The following is a 21,027-nucleotide window of genomic DNA, read 5'->3' as shown; positions in this document are numbered from 1 at the left end:
TTCATATTTTAGCAAGGTTATTTATGGAACCAGATTTATTTCAGATTTCCAACGTACAGCAAGGAGCACATGTGAGCAAAGTTTAAACTTTAAGGGGAAAAAAGTAACTATTGCTTCCTTGTAAAGCCTTAAATATTTGAGTAGCACTGTCAGACACTTGTTATAAAAGGGCTCTTACAAAGGGATTTGAGATGCAACTCGGTTTACTTTATCACTTCATTAAAGGCATTTATGGATTTATAATTGTCCCAGGATGGGAAGAAAATTCACTTTTAAAATTACTGTCTGCTCAGAATTGTAATTTTGATCCTCTGGACTTGACTCTTCTCCTCTTCACCATGCAATGATGGGATTTCTCCCAACTTCCTTGAGGACAATGGGAAAATCAGGGTTTTCTTTGTGCAGAGGGATCTTACATTTGAGTCTGCTGCACTGAACAAGGAAGAACTCTGGTGCTCCCAGACAACGACATTTTAATAAGTCTACTTTCCATTACACAGATCCGTATTTGAGATACAAAGCCAATCTCTGCATTCTTCTACCATTTTACATTTTATTGTTCTAAGAATTAATTTTGGTTTTAAAGTAACTTAATCCCACAATACTTTGAAATTTTTCTCTTATCTAGAATTGCTTTTTAGCAGCTCAAGGTTGCCAGTACTGAAATACGCTGGGAAGGGAGGGGGAAATCTCTTTAATCGCCCTACTTTGTGCATTTTTTGCCCAGTCATTTTTCCTCCCTACACAGCAAAGCTTGACTGCTTCTGCCTGCTCATGCAAAACCACACTAATTGACAGGACAGCTCCAAGGTAGGTATAAAGCTACCTGTAATATAAACCCGAAATTACTTAAAAGTCTGTCTGGATTTCAGGTTGGAAACACCCTCTCAACAGCCATGCAGGAGTTCCTTCCCAGGCAAAGGAAAACAGCCAGAAACACAAACGCTTTCAGGTGGTAACTTTTTCCCGTTCATCATTTTATGTCAACATTGATTTAACATTCAGCAGCTTGAATGAGAAAGAACGCCACGCCTAAAAAGAACAAAATAAAAATAAATCAAAGAAAAAAAGGAAGACCTCTCTTTGCTGTACCTTCATCCATCCACCCTTCCAGCTCTCTCCAGCTCCCAGGCCGGGCAGCTGGAGCCTTGGTCCGACAAAAAGTGCTATGGTGGTGGAAACATTCAGCCCCGGAGCAGCAAAAGGAACTTCACACAAAGTCTGATGGCACGTTACATGTCACAGGATCAGGGCATCGACAAGCTGGGAACTCTCTCATCTTTTCATGTGGTTGCTAATCTCAATAAACCAGGGATCAGTGGACTGCTCTGCTCTGCTTGGTGCAACAAGGTGTTGTCCTTTTTCTGTACAATACTTGCCATCCAGAAGAACATCTAGGACTGCCTGTTCTCACCTGGCACTCAACAGGCCAGAGCATTTCCCTTTTGTCCTTGCAACATTAAGAAAAGCTATTATTTTCAAATGCAAGGAGAAGGTGGGACTGCCTTCCAAAACAAAGAAGAAAATGTTCTGTACAAAGAACATTTGACAGAGGAGGAAGAATTGTCGAGGGCTACTGTTCAGCCTTCTCCTCACTCACGCTGAATTCATTTGGCTGCGTTTTGCAGTTATGAACCATACAAACATTTCACATACCCCTGTCTCCTGCTAATGCACTGGCTCGGAGCAGCTGAACCTCACAGAGCATTTTTAAGGCATTTCATTCTTCAAAAAGCCACAGCTTTCCTCTTCAAAATCCCTGCATTCATGTCTTCGTGCTTGGAAAAGAACCAAAAAGCCTCCACATTTCCTTATACCCAGGAGGTTGCAAGTGCATTGCGTATTGCAGTCAATAAAGTGCCAAGAAGCTAATGAAGATAAAAGTGTCAACACGTAGCAGTGATACCACACACCTTTTCCATGTAGCTGTTCTGACCATTCTGCAATGAGATTTGGCAGTTACTCACAGGTCCAAGTACACAACGCGACCACTCGGCGTCTCGGTGTTATTAAACTTATTGCTGCTCTGCAGAAGTGTCATTGCATGACAGATTGCTCCGCACATCAATTGGATGCAGAGAAGTTCTCAAACCCTTACGGGTTAAAAGCGGCTCCAGCATGAATCAGAGTCACAGTGGTAAGGAGATCATCGATACAAGGGATTATGCAGATTTAAGAAATACCCTCGGCACCCGAAAGTTTTCAGAATGCAAACTACGTCAACCCTGAAAACAAGAGGCACTGCATCATGATGGCAGGAGGGACAAAGCCAGGGGGGTTTAACAGACAAAAAAAGATTGTTTTAATAGGAGAGAAGCATCAGTCATTGAGTCTTACTTCATTCAGACTTTCTATCCAACCCATCCATCTTCGGTGCCAAGAGATGACAGGACCACCTCACTTTTTCCCCCCAGCCTAGTATATCAATAATGCCCATTTCTACCCCTAACAAATGACTCGCTAGAATGGCCCCTTTCCCTCAACTGGCTTGCCAAGCCCTACGAATGCCTCAGTACCTGCTATGGTCAAGTTGGCTCTAACGGGGCCCCTTGAGAGGTGGGCACCGATGGGTGGAGCACGGTCATCTTCTCCAACAGCCACTTTGTCATTCGGGGCTGGGGACCATCTGCGAAGAGGGGACCGGGGCGGGGGAGCAGGGCCAAAGACAGACACAAACGCGCCCCGCGCACACCCTCCCCACACAAACCGGAATGCAAATTCCTTCGCCCTCGCAAAACGCCCCTCCGGGCATTATCTGTGAACAAAAGTGCTCGAGGCAGGCGGTCTCTGCATCAGTGCTCTCTCTGTTAGCAACACCTGCTTCGCGTCAGCCGGCGGAGTCGCGGAGTTATCTTTTTGCCATGGCCGCGGAAGCCAACGGGAGCACAATGGCCCCATCGGCCAGGGTCAGGCACGGCTTTCTTTCTGGCCCCATACCACCAGCCCTTTTCACCTCCACCATCTCCAGGACCCCGGAGCGCTAAACAAGGAGGTGGCTTCGAACGCGGGGAGGCGGGGGAGCGCCTGGGGGGGGAAATATAGGTCTCCGGCGTAAATCACCAACGCCGTTTCCCCTCCTCTCCCTTTCCTTAAGACCTGATGGTCTTCAGTCACACATCTTAAAAGAAAAACAAAAAACAAAAACACAAAGACTTACTTGTCTCAAGTCGATGAAGGCCAACTGCAGCGTGTCCCCTTGGAACCCAGGCACTGGGCCGGATCTGGCAAACTCTGTGGGAAAGAAAAGAGGATAAAAAGCGCCTTTAACTAACCATGGACAGGGAGATTGGCAGACGGATGACAGGGAAGACAAGAGAGGCTGGGGGAGAGGAGGACCGCACTTCTAAGGAGTCATGTCTCCCTCCCTTCAGCTTCTTTGTTCGCCCTTCAAAATTCGTGTCATCAAAACACCATTAATTCCACCGTCCTGACAGCAAGGAAACTGTACTAATTCGACCTGAAATTTATTCCCATGAGCCGTACTGGGCTTCAGAGTATTTGTTTTGTGAATGGACAAACAACTCACGGAGAAGAAAGGGGGGGATGGGGGTGGAAAAGTTTTTCCTCTCAACACAATAAAATCTTCAGCTGTGAAACTCTTTTCAGTTCCGAAAGCTATTTATATTTTAGGGCGCTGAAGGAATTTTCTAATTTCACGCCTGTCACCAGGCTCCATAAGCATTCATCAAAAAAATATGCCCAGCCACATCATTAATTATTCGGCAGCAGATTATTTGCATTATCTGGTATGGCGTGCTATTGCCAGCATACAGTCACCCGAAATGGGAAGAATCGCAGCCATTATGCGGCATATTTATTTATTTTGGATGAAGACATCTGACAACTGAATAACATTGTCTTCTAAAGCAAAGAGAATATTTCCAAGGCCACATTTACCTCCTTCCAATGTAATCTGGCCAAAATTTCATACTTAAGTCATTTATTTGTCTTCTAATTCATTATTTAAACCAAGCCTAAAGCCACCAAGGGGGACTTTAACAAATACATGTTAGAGGACCTTAGTTCTTCCATGCCATTTAACAGCTTTTACTTGGTAGCGCTCATGAAGCCAATGACTGCACATATTCAAGTGCGCCTTTTGAAGATGCGTCCAAGGTTGATTTTGCCCAACTTCACTTAGTTTTCACCCTCTTTAGCTACAGAAATAATGGCTTTATCTCTGCGCTCCACGCAACTTTTCATCACCAAGGGGACCTAATTTGTGAAGCCACAACTCAACATCATGAAAGACTCAAGAGGGAGTTTCCACCCTTGGCAGAGTTTTGCTGCTCCTGCAGACTCTGAAGATGTTGCGTGCTGGAATGGAGAGTTTTCATGAGATGCAGCAGAGCGTGATGGCAGAAAAGAACAAGAGAAGGGAAATATATAACAACCTACGTATTTCTACATTGCGTAACGTCAAAGTCTACTATTGCTCAACTATTCTGGTTTTCACCATACAGGAATCCTCCAAACCCTCCAGAATTCCCATAAAACTAAGGAATAAGGAAGGCTCGGCAATAAGAAAGGAGGATTTTCCCTTCTGTCTCCATGACTGCACAAAGGTACTAGACGACACAGCCTGTCCTGTCCATATATCCTAAGCCATTTCAAGCCATTTCTTGAATGCTTCTTTCAAAAGTTACCTCATTTTCAAGCAAATGACACAAAAGAAGGCAAACAAATCATTACAGACCTATTTCTAAAGACTTACAGCAGCCCCCGTACAGTCATCTAAGCAGCCCCCATGGCTTTAACATGAGCAGAGTGATGAATTTAGTTGGAATTCAGACCTGCTCCTGAACTGCCTATTTCTGGAAATTGGAGAGGGGTTATTTGTCGGCTTTCTGGCTCCACCTTCCATTAAAATCTTGGGATGGAGAACATCCTTCAATACAGACAGAGGGCACAGCTGCAGGGGCACAGCGGCCACTTTTCAGACATTCACAGCTTTGCTTTTTAATGTGTGCAGATGTCAGAAGAGCTCCACGACTGAAACGATCACTCATCTTCGCAGTGATCACTCAAGTGACAACTGCTGCAGGACAATAAAACAGAATACTGCTTCTCTTTGCAAAGTCGAAGCAAAGTTGTTTTGTTTCAAAATCTAAACACTGACTAACAAACATGGTTTTAGTCATTATTTGTATCCAGTGCTACCATTAGAAACAGATAATAACAAAAAAAAATAGAAAAAGTATGTAAACATTTAGATTTTGAAAAGCAAAAGCAGGAATCAAAGCTAGGAGAACCCATCCATTGTTGTGTCTATGGACTTCTTGTCACTTTTGCACAGGATGGGACCAGACAGAGACAGGAGCTGCTCAGCTTCCAGCCAGTTTCACTGACCAGTACTGCAATATTTAGGCTGCAAATAGTCTAAAGTGAATTCATATTTAACCCTCAAAAACTGTTTTAATTAATTGTAACTGCATAGTCATCTTAATGTACGTTTGCTACAAAACTTGAGTGTAGCTTGCCTGAACCAGCACACACACGCAAGGCAGGGCTAACACAAGCTTTCTGAATCTGATCTGCAAGGGATAAATCATCTTTACACATTCGCTGTACGCCCCACTGTCTCATCTGGAAAAATTATCCCCAAAGCCACATCGATCCTAAAATACCCCCACGTTGAAAAAGCACGTACCTGAGAAGCTAAAAACTTGTAGATGTGTGAAATAGCCTTTGAGCTGCTTCTTGCGAGGTGAACCTGCCCCGGGCTGCTCCGAGCCACTGATGTCCCTACGTTGACGTACCCAACAAGCTGGCTGAGCCGTTAGGTCCTACACTCTGAAGATGGGGTCACATCATGTTACTAATTATATTTGAAGCAACACTGGAAAAGGGCAACCCTGAAAGGACTGCATTGAAAAGAACTTTCTATTTTAGATGTAAGGGTTTCACAGCTGCTAGGAATCTATTTAGAAGCACACATGGAGTTGTGAAATTTAAGATCTTCCCGAAAGCATGAATTTCAAATACTCATGAGAAAATGCCTGTGAGTGGGTCTTGAATGTTTTCACAAGACTCGTGAATTTGTCACTACTGTCATCTGCTCACGAGCAATCCAAGATGGATTTTATCCCGAGCCATGGCTGCTAGTCGGCAGCTCACCCTCAGCTGTCTCCTACTAAGCAACCTTTGGGGAGCAACACCGGGGGAGTTATGGAGTAATATTGCCCTTTAACACTGCACATTACAACAATGGTAGCACGTTGAACACGCTCTTTATGAACCAGCATTTGCTTGAACAGTAATTCCCATAAAAAGAATGGATTGGAGTCTCTGCAGTATTAACAATGCACATGATATCCAAGAAGTGAAATGACATATGAGATCATATTACTTGTATTAGAGGAGAAATTAGATCAAGAATATGGCTTATATGCTACAAGAAAGCTGCTACAGCAATTGACTGTAAGGAGCCAGAAGAGCAATGAATGCAATGCTTCACCCCATGGTTGTTACAAAAATAGCCGTACCTTCTGTAATCATAGGTCACATTTTACATACCAATGCCACAAACTTATTTTGGAAGGAGAAATGAACAATGTCTTAAAGAAAAAAAGAAACAAAGAAGAGAACAGAGCTTTAGAGGAAAAGACACAGCCAGTTCTTCTTGGTTTTAATCTCTTCAACCAGATTTCAGGATAATTTTCTCAGAACAACCAAGCACAGTGCTGGCCTCGGTACTGTCGGATTCATTTATTGTACTTTCTCCACTACCAAGGCAAGTGGCAAACATTGCAAGCCACCTACAGTACAGCCCCTTGAGCAGAAAATTACAAGAGAATAGAGCAGATCAGTATGCGCCTGTTTGTACAAAGCATTTAGCCAGGCTAAAGGTTTGAGAGACTTGTGTTCAGGCCAAAAAAGTAATGTCTTTGCAAGGTCTACAGGCTTGGGCCACCCAGGGCAGGTCACAGAGGGACTCTAACCTCTCTTCCAAACCATTTCACCAATGAAAGAATCAAGGAACAGGAACCGTTAAGCCCTTTACAATGAACAACGAATAAAGAGTTCAAACGCACACAAGAAAAGAGACACCCACTGTAAATTAATTACACAGAATTGGAGGAATCTCTTTCTGTAAACTGTACACGGCTATGCGCATAGGGACAGGGTCTTATACATACTGTGTGGTTAAAATAAACACACCTGGCTAATTTATTCCTTAGAAGATCACTTTGAGGCAACATTTTCTAAAAATTACATGACACCACCATAATTTATGATGGCAGACCTGCAGGATCAAGGTTATAGCAGCTCCTCTTGAGGGGAATCTGAAACATCCACTTGCGGTTGCATCTCTCAAGAATAAGTTTTTGTATTAGGTGAAACAACCACATCCGTCTTCCCTGATGAATGATCTAGGTCTTAAAGTCATTGTCCTTAGACAAACTCTTAGACAAACTCTTGGAAGACCGTCTTAGAGAAGTCACGCAACAGGACATCCTGCTCCTCACCCAGGGGTGCAAAATGACACCTTGAGGATACTCAAGCTGAAGAACAAATTTTTGCATGGACTCTGGAGAAGCTCACAAGGCAAAAACGAAGGAAGTGATAGGTAGGAAAGTAGGCAAGAGGAACAGAAGGAAGGTCGTCTTGGCAGAAGTCATATTGTTCTCTTCACAATTTCTGCCGAGCTTATATGAGCTATACCTCCACCCACACCATTCCCATACAGCCCTGCTTTGATAATGTTCCCCATTAAAAGTCACATTAGCAAAGCTCATCCCCACCTATGATATTCCACAGAGCTGCAGGGAGAGGAAAGAGTCATCCAAAATACACTGAATAGCATCAGATTATATAAAAAGACTCTGTCACTGGCATTTTATTCCTCTGATGGAACAAAGATGAGCCTGGAGTTCCATCAGAGCCTTAGAGAGGGGTGGTCTTAGAGCTCTGCTGGTCTGCAGCCGGGGCTGAGGAACATCCTCAGCACTGGAGAGCAACTCCTCATTCCTGGGCCACCAGATGTTGTCAAGTAGAACAAAATGGCTATCTTCAGATGAAATTGTGTGAAATGTGTGCAATGAAAATTGCTATCTGCTAATCTACAGGATAGGTCTACAGAATCGAGCTACAGATCTACACAGGTTCCCAAACCCAAGACCCACGATGTGCAGTGGATGTTTCTTACCAGATGCAAAGTTCTGAGCTTCACTAAAGTACCAATGCTAGGAAAAGTGGACTGAGTACTGCTCACCTTTAGCTTATTTGAGCTGCAAAGTTTGACAAGTACCAATAGGGTGGGTGTCTATGCTGGGTGGGAAAGGGAAAGGGGGTGCAAAGCTTGGGGACAGCGTGGTTAAACAGTGAGCTCTGAAAACTGCCTCAACTAAAGTAATTAATATAGTTTGGTCTTGAAACTGAAAAAGTATTCTTACTGAATGTCAAGGGGAAAGCAGCAGAGGAGACGAGGTAGTAAAAATATCAACTTTCTTTGCTATGGCAGAACAAACCTGAAAATGTCCGATCTAGTTCAGACTGAAAGGAGATAAAATCCAGCTGTATCAAGTAAATGGGGTTTTGAACTCATTGTTAGTTTCTTTCCATATATTTTAAACAATTCTAGTTCTTTAAAACCCAACACACAGGCAACCCCACTGAGAGGCCCATTACTTTTCACTTGTTCAAAGGGGAAGTGAATGGTGTGGATTTGCAGGGATCCAGGTCATACTTTCAACGTCTCATTTAAATAGGTGTGGACAGAGGCATTCCCTCTTCCTAAAGTGAGTTCCAAAGGACTTTAATTATGGGAAAGTATCAGGAAGCATCCCGGTTAAAAATGCTGAAGGAGACGAAGTGGTGGATTATAGGACAGATGAACGGCGAACATTAGGCAGAAATCAGGCGATGGTTAGAAACAGGGTAGGAAAGCAGAAGTCTCAGTTTAGGGGCAAAGTAAATGGGGTGGAGAGTCCCTTTCCCTCTGACAGCATGCAGACTCCGAGGGTTTGCTCAAGTCAGATACACAAACATCACTTGAGTATTGATAAAGTAGGGAGCCTTGTCCAAACACCTCCCATCAGCATCTAAACAGAGAGCTCTCAGCTGAGGAGTCGTGTGCTTCTCCTCCACGCACACTAATTCACCAGGTGTCACTTTGTAGGCCACCGCGAGTACTTTGCAGCCTCTAAGAAAGGTCATCTGAGGGAAATGAAGAGAGCACTACCGGAATTAATTCATGGTGAAGAGGTGGGGAAGGAGGAGATCTGCTCCTCCCGTCCTGCCAGGGAACGGGGCAGCTCGCAGGCACCGCCAGCAGCTGGCAGGCCTGGAAAAAGGCCCGGTCTGCGAGTTCCCAGGGATCAGTGGAGAAAACAAAGATGTTCCTTTGGAAACAAAGGTTGGAAACACCTGGCTTAGAGGATACTGCCTTCAGGCTCTGCAGGGCAGGTGACAGACTAACCTGGCGTGCCTCTTCTCTGCTTTTCCATCGCCTTCAATTGCCGCCCATGCGCGATCACCAGCCCTCGTCCTCCCAGCCCGCAGACCCCAACAGCTCAGCACTGCGGTGTAACGAGTCCCTGCCCACCACCCAGACCACAGTCATGGTCTTTCACGCCATCACAACAAATCGGATGCAGTTTTCTATCCTTCTTCAGGAGCTATGACAGGTCCCAGGGCCGAGGAGCTCACAGGCAGTAAGAACTGCCAGCCAAAGTTAGCACGGCCCTGTGTACGGGCCCTGGGTCTGAGGAGGGCCTGCAGCTTTCATTTCTTTTTGACCATTTATCTTGTCTTTTTAACCACGTATCCAAGCAGCACAGAGAGGAACCTGACTGAGGCTGCAAGCCACTAAGACAACAGAAGCTCTTGGTGTCCTCTCTACAAATACCACCACCAGCTATCGCAGGATCTGAAGAGATCAGTGCCGTGGAGATCTGTCTGCTGGTGTGATCGCCTCAAACCTCTCCGTCTGTTCACTGCAACGTCCCCTCCTCTCCCCCAAAGCACAGACTTTCTCAGGCTTTGGCTGGTGCGTTGCGGCAGGACAGATCCCAGCGAGCACACAGCGCAGAATCCCCAAACTGGGGACTTTGTCCTCAGAAAGGCAGAGCTCACCCCTAGCACCAGGCACGATACCCTCGGCCTAAAGGAGAACAGGCAGCTCCTGTGACCCTGTCAGCCCACGCTCACCACGAGAGGACTGCCCACAGCGTCGTGGGCAAACGCCGGAGCATTGAGCAAATAACGGGATTTCCGCGTGAGAAACTTTTTGGAGCCAGATAACGCAGCCAAGAATGAGGTGGTAAACAGCTGCACTGGGACCCATATAGGCACATTCTGGCGTGCTCTCGTGTTTGGTTCAGTATCCCTCAAACTGGCTGACACATCTGGGCTTCTTATTGACTACACCCATGAGTGGGCTGAACAAAAATTTGGAGTTTAATGAAATTTTAAATATAATTTTACGGCGCTTTTAATTTCTCATAAAGCAGCAGTTAAAAGACTTTAGAGATTATGGAACTGCTTATTTTATGATCTAAGTATTGTAAAAACAATCTGCCTCAACCACCGCTGGAATTAGTTATATAGATGTGAAACACTTTTGTACAAGCGAGAGCAGCCGCCTTTCTTTTTTTCCCTTTTCTGTCGCAGTCCCCAAATCTGGGTCGTTTTGTTTGATTCCCTCTACCTCTGAGTTGCAGGAGATGTGGAAAAAGAAACACCAGCACTAGGAGGTCCTAAAAAGAGCAAAGTATGGAACCGAGGTGAAAAGGCACGGAGCCATTACAAAAAGCACCGTTAAATCTTGGGTTGCAGACATATGCTGGAAGACAGCAACCCCCTTTTAACAAGTAAATTCTATCTTGAAAAAAAGTATCCCCTCTCCTACGTACAAGTTTACAGAAATATTGGTGTTAGGTTTGTGCTTTTTTTTCCCCCAGAGTTGCTTTTTTTTCCTCTCTTTTCAAGTTGGCTCGTTGGGCTGGAGCCAGAACTCGCTCCTAAATTGAGACGTAATTAGACGTGTCCTACTGCGTCTTTCTGGACAACTCATTTAACCTCTGTGCCTTATTTCACTCTAGGTTTAAATCAGAGGTGAGAGAATCTCTGTTGACTGCATAAAAGGAGCTATATAAAGCCAAGCAATAATAACAAGAGTTACAAGTAATACCTGGCCAGCAGAAAACAATTTAAAATGACTTTTGCACTTTCCTGGACTTGAGCCGTGCCGTCCATACGCATACATCACTCGTAAAGCTGCACCAGAAGACTTTCAAACCTCTAACACATATCTTGGGCAGAAGCTTTTTCCTGGAAGAAAGCACACCGGCACCCCAACCTGCAGGAGTGCTGCTCTGCAGCTCCTCTAGTGCTTTGTCCGACAGGAATCTCCTGCAACGGGGTTTCCACAGCTTCCCCGGGGGAATAATGCCACAGGAAAGCAGCTCTCATTTTTCACACGTTTCTCTCATCATAGTCAGCCTAATCAGATTTTTACAATCTTGCAGCTTCGTTTTTCCTTGCCTCTTTCACACTAAAATGCTGCTGACGTATATGGGACTACTCACACAACCGAGAAATGCAGGAGTTGGCTCCTCATGTTTATTTAATTTACTACTTCTCCCCACTTCTCCAAAAACTGTCTTTATAAAATGAATAAACTGTGCGTGCAGTGCTTTGAATGTGCAAAACGCTATCCAAAAACTGCTGAGTACATTGCTCCAGAGGACGGATTTATTGTGCGGGCAAGGGGTCCCTGCACGAGCTTGTGCTCCTCCTCAGCACCACCCGGGCTTGCCTGTGTCTGGAGCCAAACCTTAGCCTGTGGCTTGCTTTTGCAGCCATTCCCCTTCGTTACGCTGATGGGATAGCAAATCCGAAAATCAGAAACTATTTTATGAACCCATAAGTCTTGAGAATTCATTTACCAGTGTCTTGGCTTAAGCTTAAATCATCACTGTTTTCACCTCTGCAATTACTATCTGTCGTGTACAGAAACACATTTTCTTCTAATGTGTATTATATCTACTCCAATATAGAGTAAATTATCTGCATCACCTTCAAACCATGCTTAATACACAACTAAGTTTTCATTAACTTTTCTCAGCACTCTCTTAACCAGCTTATACTTTTGGTGTTCACAATCAACTTAAAAAAAAGCCTAATAAACTCAGGGACTGAAATTCCGAAGCCCAGTTTCCATACCAGAGAACCCACTGGACGTGCTTGGAACGGCTATAAAATCCTATTTAAATGTGATAAGAACAGCTATAAAACCCTATTTAAATAAGATAAGTACGTGATAAAGCTGCTAAACTAGGTAAGGCCGGGGCGTCTGGGGAGACGAAGAGGGCTGGAGGCAGAGGTATAAAAAGCCACATACACAACTAGTGTAATAAGGACAACGGGATTTGCACCCAAAAATTAGAAAACAAATTAAAAAAAAAAAAAAGTAGACCCTTGAAAATGGAAACATATTTTCTGAATATAACAGTCTGCTCTATGGATCGATTTTTCTGGAAAGCCAAGTCTCGATGCACTGCTTCTCAAAACCAGAAGTAAAAAATCATTCCTGGTGTCAGCAAAGCCACCCGAGTGCATTCCTGCTCCCGTAAAGGAAGAAAAGACTTTGTCTGGGCTTCCCGTTCTGCGGCCAGCAGCGGGGTGACAGTGATGGATAGGAAGGTTACAGCCGTGGCATCTGTCTCCATTCCCCGCCTGCGACGCACCTCGGGTGGAGCGGGTCGCGTCCCGGCTGCTCAGGTTGGCGGCACCTGCTCTTCAGTGTCTGAGTGCTCCTCGCTGAACAATTGCTCCAGATCGCGTGGAATTTAAGGAATCAGGCTCTTAAACCCGATATTAAATGTCATCCGTTTTACTTAGCGCCAGGGGCTCTCAGGGAAGAGATGCTGCTTAGTGACCCAAGTTACCGGTGGGGCGGAAAAACTGCAGGGTCACAAGTCTGTTTGCAGCCAAAAGAAAAAGAAGGAAACTATTACTGATGACAAATGCTTCCTATTATTCTCAGCACCGCAGACCGTCCCTGTGCGGACACAGATTGAGAACGCAGCTGCTGCCGGTGCAGCCCCGACACGCTGATGGGACACAAATTAGGCAGGCAGAACTCGGGGCTGAAGGCACTACTGGAAGAAAAATAAGGTCCTGCTTGCATCGAGACAAGTGATGTAGCTGCAAACTTTGGATGTGACTCATTAAACACCAATCCTTCTCCCAGGCTCCCCAGCGAAGGTTGCCATGAATTAGCAAAAGGAGATGGCCAGCTATTAAAAAATACCCCCTACAAACACCACGAAATCTTACCGGGTCACCTCTCTCGAAAATAAGATTCTGTCTGCCGGTAGCTCCTGTTGGTGCTGTCTAACTGGAACACAATTAGCGAGGCTTTTATAAAGGGTGACAGAATATCTTTGTTAAGTGCCAGGTGATAATGAAAACACCACAACTGATTTCCCTGAACAAACGGAGTTACCAAAGATAGGAAGAGCGAACCCCCAGTACTTGGGCTCCGGCAGCATTCCCACGGAGGCAGGGACCAGGCTTAACGGGAGCCACACCAGGGCAAAGAGCATATCAGGAGACTGCAAGGAACAGGCTTATCTCGATCTGAGCAGGGAACACCCCAATCTCCATATCAAAACAAAGCCAAAAAGGTGGGTATTTGGAAAAAACTTCCCTAAAAAATCTTCGTCTGCTCTAAAATTAAAATATTGCTTGAATCCTACCAAGCTCAGCGTTTTCCATAGCCTCTGGCCCCGTGATATTTTCACAAGCGGCCATGGAACACAATACACCAGATTTTAAATGTGGCTAAAACGTGGCAAATAGGCAAAAAACAGCTCAAAGCAATGGCTGTTGTCTCAAAAATAAAGGGCCTGGCCCCACACACAGCACAGGACCGACCGTCCCTGTGGGACAGGCGTGCAGCACCGCCAGGCTCCATGCTGACCTGCCCAGCTCCCGGTCGTCCTGGGGACACCACTGCCGTTCCCTCATCTCTCTGTGGTTACTCATCTGTCCAAACATCAACTTTTTTAACCCGATTTGTACGTCTGCCTTCCACAAACATCCTGCAAGAGCCTCCCACACCCAGAGGTGCAGGGCAACATCACAGAGCTGCCCACCAGGACCGAAGGACTGCACAGCGCTGCTGCTGCTGCTGCCCTTAGAAAAAATCACCTGTGGTATGGGACAGCCCCCTTTTTGAGCTTCAATACGCACTTAAAAACAGACTCGTCAGGGAGGGAGGTTCCTGTGCAGAACTGTGCTAGCCCTGCTTTGGATTAAATTATGAAAATAGGAAGAAGTGAGGCATTCTGTCAGTTCTGTTCTGCATTTTGTTAACACCTACAGACAGCAGGAGAATGAGCAACCTGAGAGAAATCTCAGGATTTCAGAGCTCGTTCAGGTGTTAGCTGGGTGAACCAAAATGAGCAGGGTTGAGCGCAAGGCACGGTGTTGGCACCTGCGATGCTCACATGCACACCGCCAAATAGATTTAACTACTTTGCTTACGAGGCATCTCCTTCCCGTAACAGTGACTTTGCTAAAAGGGCAGGCTTTGGGAAAAAACTCCCTGCAGCAGATAGAGAAGACAAACAGCTGAGGTCAGGAGAGGACCAGAGCTTCTTAAGAACACAAGCCAGTTACTGTTTTCTGAAACAGCCATCGTAAGCGAACTGATTCCTGCTAGCCCTCCTCATGTTTTACCCGCTCTAACTCCTCATATTTTTAAAATACTCAAAAATACTCAAAAAGCAGGGATGATCTGTAAAGCATCAACGCAGCATTTAGGAGAAAAAGGAGCAGTAAAGCTTTGATCTCTTAGAGTTTACCGGGCTGCTTGTGTCCTGAAGATACTGCCAGGTGTCCTCCTGGACAGCGCCAGCGGGCTCTGACAGCGCTGCCCTGGCTCGGGCCCTGACACACGAGTGGGTAAAGGGAAACATGGGGCATGGGATGGGTCTGCATCTTACGTTCGCATTCCTCCACGTCCAGGTTGAACTGCTGCAAGGCGCCCAGCGTCAGCTGCCGCACTTCGGCTTCCAGCAGCAGCTGCATCAGCGAGGTGGACAGGTGCTTGCACGCCGACATGCAGGCGGTCTGCGCCACCTTCCCCTGCAAGACAAAAGGGAGGCGCGTTAAGGCCACTGAGCGCAACAGGGAAAAGAAGCTCCGTGGACCAGGACTCTCCAGTCCGCCCTCTTTAACACATCCCATCAGCTTTCAGACCTCGCTTTTGCAACCATCGTCTTTGAAGGGAATCAACCGCCTTTTAGGACCACGCTGCCAGTAGCAGGGTCAGACCTTGGAAGATGGGGAGTGCCCAGGAGCAGCTCAAATCCAGGAAAGCCTTGGGGTGTTTAGAGCTCTAGGCAGCCCTCATTACGGCATCCTACCACGGACAAGACAACGTGCCCTATTTTATTTGACATCGTGCATAGTCTGCCTGAAGTTACCTTGTTGATAGGTCAAAATCATGGGGGCAGTGACAATTCAAAGCTCCAGCCTGCAACTAAAGCAGCATCTCTGCATGTTCCACAACAGCGGGGGCACTCTGCTCAACAAGGGCTGGTTTAGCCTCCACCACGTCGGAGCAGAGTGGCCTCTGCTCCTTCACCAGGCTGCACGGCATCCACGGTGCCACCAGCAAAGCCAGCAGCGGTCGCTTGGCTTTGCACAGCGAGGGACACGAGCGTGTTCCCCGCTGTGCACCCTACGGAGCTGGGGGCACACTGGTGACAACAACCCCAGTCCCGTCTCTATAGCACGCTGATGCTCCTCAGCCCGCTCCCAGCACCGTGCAGCCCCTTTTGGACATCGGTGGGAAGGAAACGTCCAAGCACGGAGGTGTCGCAGAGTTGTGTTTGGGTGGGGGGGGCCGCATCCTGCCCCTGCTTGCTCCAGGGGGAAGGCACCCATCAGTGCTTGCCTCCTCCCGGCTGTGCCGGCGTGGTGGCAGAGCCCTGCGGGGCAGCTGCTGCCCCGACACCCGGCACAGCACCAAGAGCAGGAGGGAACGGCCGGGGTGGGTGCGTGGAACCAGGCGGGTGCTGGGGGTCTCCTGGAGCCGTCCACGAAGCATCTCTCTGACACCAGGATGCGATTGCGAGACAGAAAAGAACACGCTGACCGCTCCCGGGGTGTAAAAGGTGCTGCGCCTGGCAGCTCGATGCCGTGCAGGCTCGGCTACGCCGCATGTTTCTGTCCCTTTTCCAGCACGACCTACGCCACCAGAAGCAGACGTGAGAAGATTAACGGAGCTCTGACCAGCGGTGTTATCTGCTGCCCGTGAAGGCTGCTCCTGAGGGTGCTTCAGACCAAGAAGCAGGCTGGTGCTGAGCGGGTCCTGCAGCTCCAGGGGCCTGCCCCCGTCGTCTGCTTTTGAGGTTTCTCTCTTGCTGGAGAGCTAATTCCTCTATTTTGTGTTTTACCGTCTTCCTCGTTAACGTGAACTGCTTTATCTGCATTTCCAGTATCTGTACAGACAAAAGGAAGACGCCTATTTTCTGTTGGAAAGCTACGGGTGAAAAAACATGTCAGTATTAATACCAATTATAATAATTTAACACCAATTTTGTTGCTCTCAAGATTTTGTTCCTCTTATTTTTACCAAATAACTTAATATTTTGCAAATGTTTGATGCCTTTTTTTGTATCAACTACTTAAATTCCTTGAAACCTTTACATTTACTAGGAAAGCACGAGCAGTTGTTAGTTTCAGCTACTAAGAAAATCGAGAGTATTGTCAGTAAATATTTATTTTTAAAAACGTTTCCTGTGGCCTACAGCAGTTACGTTTCACTTTTGAGGAACAGATGCGATCTCAAGCTGTGAATCACAAGAGCAGTTTGCAGTAAGAGGAGTTACCCTGGCTGAGCCTTCCATTTCCCCATCGCAAAACAATCGCAAGGCAGGCGAAGAGCAATCACCACCAGCTATTTAATTAGGATGCAAGAATTTTCGAGCGGTCAGGTTTCAAACAGGAACATGACAAGTTGCAAAATCAGCACGCCGAGGGAAGACACCGTGTCTGGGGAGAGAAATCACCTTCTGCGGATGATTCAGTGTACAGCTAATGGGAACTGAAAGGCCAAACAACGTTTATTTGAACAGCAGGTTCTGTGCACACAAAAATGCCTCTTCCTCATCTTCCTCATCTTCGTCATCCTCCTCGCCCAGCAGAGCTGCTCGCTGTGCGGATTTCAGTGCACGCCTGCTCCCATTAACAACAGCTCTGCACAGACCCTCTTGAATCCAGCGGCTGGCCAAACCAGACGTTGTTGGCCCTGATGGCATCATTTGGCTTGCAGAAACCTTTAATTATTTTTTGAACAGAAAGGGTTTTAGGCCAAAGAGAAGCTGGCCATGATGCATGAATAAGGCGGCACAGGCTTCGAGAGCAGGAAGACAGAGCTGAACCTGCAGACGTGAAACCTGGGATGTCCCAGGGGAGTTTCAACGTCCGAAGCAGAAGGATGTGAAGGAAAGATGATGGTGGGAGGACTCATGGGAGGGGAGAGGCAGCCCCAGCCAAAAGACACCAGCTCCTTAGAAAGGCCACGGGCAGGTTGCTGAGCTCGAGCTCCCATGCACCAACCTGGCTGAAGCGTCGGCACCAGGGGAGCCACCGCCAGAAGAGAGGAGAGCGATGGGCACGGACACAAAGAACTGAGGTCCTCCGTAAAGACCGGCAGATACCTGAATGTCTTGGGATGCCACACGGAGACGGAGGTGGAAAGGTCCTTTCCGTGAGCCACGCAGGTTTCCCCACCCACCAAGTCACCACCAAATTTTCCAAGTAAGATGATACACTTCCAAAACACGTGGCAGTTCTGTTCAACCCACTTGAATTTCCTCCCTCATTTCGTTCAACCTACCCGAATCTCTCCCCTCATTTACAATTACTCCGAAGACATCCCTCGTTGCTTCAGTACAAAAGTTGTGGCAGATGAAATACTGCAATATGCTTCCATATTGCAATATGGACACCAGTGTGGGTGTGCAACGTGCATTAAACCCACAAAAAGCACAAATATTTTGGCTGGGAGCAGACTCACACAAGCCTTTCAGCCTGCACTGCCCGGACCATCCGGCTCTCCGGGTCTGTAACCACACGACATTTCTGGGAAACGGAGCTGCCAGGAAAAGAGCCGTGCTTCAGCTGGACATGACGCCTCCAAATGCACACAAAAGAATTTAGCACGCTTCCTTGGAAACGAGGAGTGGCTGAGGAGATCTCACAGATTTTTACGAGCATCTTACAAATTTCAACTGGGATTAACGTGGGGGTTTCACACGGTGCTTCAGCTGAGGATCAGAACAGGTTTCATTGCTGCAGCACGGACAGGTGAGCCTTTGATCCGTGAACTGGGAAGCGCTCTGACCAGCTTCACAAAGTTGTTTTGGATCTACAGGCAACATCCATCTTCAGCAGTAGGAAAAATTCATTTTTTATTAAAAAAAAAAGCGGAGCCATGCGTTAGAGGACAGGGTACTTCATCTCCATTGTTTACTGCCGCTCCCAGGCTCCAGGAGCGTTCATTACTCACCCCAGCACAAACACCTGCACTAAAATTAAGATGAAACATGGCAACCGTAAAGTTTAGCAGCAGAGCCACAGGTTTTTGCTCTTCATCATTTACTTGTGCCGTTCTGACATACTTGGTTATTTAAAACGCTGCTCGTGCCCATTCCTCATCCCCAACCGCGGTGCGAAGCACGCTGGTACCCGACCGCGATTTGTCTTCATTACTTCCAACAGACACTGCAGGTTTTGTTGTGCTCAGGTAGTTTTGATGCTTTATTGAGCAGCTCAGTCCTGGTCCAGATGGGAAGGAGAGGATGAGAAAGAAAAGCTGCCGAGCTCTGGGACCTGCACACGTGCTGGGCATGGGGCAAAGGGCACGCTAAGCCCCCTTGTCCCTCCTTGTACGGCAGGACTTGCTTCCCAATTCTGTCCCAGCTTCAGGAGTCACCTACGGGGTGAGGAGCCAGTGGTGTCCGCCGCCCAGCCGGGCTGAAGGTGGCAGCTGCTGCCCATGGCACGTCCAGCAGAGTATGGCACGTCCAGCTGGTGGGCAAGGCTGCACAGCACCGCTGCTTCTGTAAAAAGCTGCAGGGCCCGGCGCTGAGCTTTGGAGGCCGAACTAAGGCCGTGCTTTGATGCCTTGGGGGTACCCAGGCACAACGTCCTCGAAAGTTTGGAAGCAGAGCCCGGTAGCGCTTCTGGAGAGCTCTGCCAACGTGAAAACACCCGATGAGGACGCGGGGTTGGCACCCATGAACGCCTTCCTCTCTCTCTGCACTCCCACAGCTGTTCCCCAGCCAACCTGAGACTTCTTGAGACGCGCAACTCAAGTCCGAAGGGGACTTTTCCCTCTCAGTGCACTGCTCTACCCTGCTTGGAAAGCATCCGAAAAGCCAATCATGCATGGGTTTGGACACAGGCTGCAACCCTCGGAGCAGCCTGGGCGATGTCACAGCACAAACCCCCACAGGTGAAGTCAAAAGGAAGACCCACAGGAAGGTTTTCTGCCTCGCCGAGAAAGATCTTAGGAGAAAACCCTTCTTGTACACCGAGCAAGGGTGGGATCAGCAACACGGAGGTACCTAAAGGGTTACCTACGCCTGCAAACACGCCTGCTCCGGTGCACGCATTCCTCCGGCTAGCCGGGCTTGCCCGAATAAAGAGTGAGTGACAAGCGACACTGGGAGGGCGTGAAGAAGAGCAAATAATTGAGATGAAACGTCAAGTTAATAAGCCAAACGCGAGGAGGACGGGAGGGAAAAGTAATTTAATCATCACGGCTTGACAGCTCAACAACTCTGCCGAGCCTTCACGGCGAAAGCGGCTTGCAGGTTCCTGCAGTGGCGCTTTATGAAATTCTTTGCCAGTATTTTCTACTGCGCCTCATTGCAGGGAGGGCGAAGGGAATCCAACGGGAGCAGCTTCTGGCACAGCCGCCCCTGCTCCTTCCTTTTCACGTGGGATTCGGCCAGGCCCAAAACTTGTTTCAGGTGCAAACGTGCACTGCGCCTTTGAAAGCACCGAGGCCGAATCTTCTCCTGACAGCTGAGAATCCCGCCTTTTATTTCCATTATTCTTCAGGTTTAAGCACCTAAAACCCGCTCTGTTTTTAAAAAGAGTTGGCCTTTAATGTCAGCTTTAAGAACATACAGATGTCTGACAGTTTACCCTCAAAATTACGGGATGAAAGATAAAAGAATATGAAAGATAGTTTTTTGCCTTGTAAGCACTAATCCAGTTTTCCTTTTATTTACTACTAGAAGGTCTGAAGATGCCACGGGGGTTGAAATCATTGTGCTGAATGTCTGGCTAGACAGGAAGGTGCAAGAAACTCCACAGGGGATGACTGCCTCCCCTGAGCAGCATCTCCCTCCCTGTGCACAGAGGTCTACAACCTTCCCAGAATTTTTATTCCTTTCAGCCGTATAAATACAGATCCCCCCAATGACACAGATGCCAGTTAGGGCAGCTCCTTGTAAGATCAGCGGCTGCAGACAACCATCAATTTTAGAACATTTCCCCGGAAACACAGTGCAATATCTGCTCGATAAAGCAGCTCTTGCTGATGGGAGAAAAATAACAGCGGGACACGGCTCTATCGCTACTGCCAAGCTGCTGCTGCAAGAGAAGAAGGCTGCAGATATTCACACCTGAGCTGCTTTGGGTTCACACAGGCAGGGATCTCGCACATCCTCATACTAGAACGTGCCCGTCCTGGTCCACAGAATTACAGAACATGGATGCGGGCAGGGCCCCCCATGTCCCTCCTTGCCCCAGCAGGGCCCCCCCAGCAGGGTGCCCAGCCCCACGTCCCGGCGGCTGCTGAAGCTCCCCCAGGAGGAGCCCCCCAAGCTCTGGGCAGCCTGTGCCAGGGCTCCGGCACCCGCCCGGCCCAGCAGTGCTGCCTGAGGGGCAGGGGGAGCCGCCGGGGCTCCGCGCTGGGCCCAGACACGGACAGGATCCCCCTGCCCTCCTTGTCCCCAGGCCGAGCAGCCCCAGCTCCCTCGGCCTCTCCTC

At 47.6% G+C, this 21,027-nt stretch overlaps 1 protein-coding gene across 3 annotated transcripts in view; it reads right to left on the bottom strand.

Moving 5' to 3' along the window:
• The window catches only part of EXOC6B (exocyst complex component 6B), a 292,507-nt gene that overhangs the window by 70,070 nt on the left and 201,410 nt on the right, over positions 1-21,027 (bottom strand). For all 3 annotated transcript variants that reach the window (XM_083834126.1, XM_083834124.1, XM_083834125.1), the window contains 2 exons: positions 14,958-15,099; positions 3,158-3,231 (listed from right to left, as the gene is read on the bottom strand). In XM_083834126.1, coding sequence (XP_083690252.1) covers positions 3,158-3,231; positions 14,958-15,099 — 216 coding nt within the window. The remainder of the gene's footprint in view (positions 1-3,157; positions 3,232-14,957; positions 15,100-21,027) is intronic.

The sequence above is a fragment of the Anser anser genome, assembly GCF_964211835.1.
Source record: "Anser anser genome assembly, chromosome: 4".
Taxonomy (NCBI): Eukaryota; Metazoa; Chordata; class Aves; order Anseriformes; family Anatidae; genus Anser; species Anser anser.
This window is presented reverse-complemented; position numbering and strand designations above follow the sequence as displayed.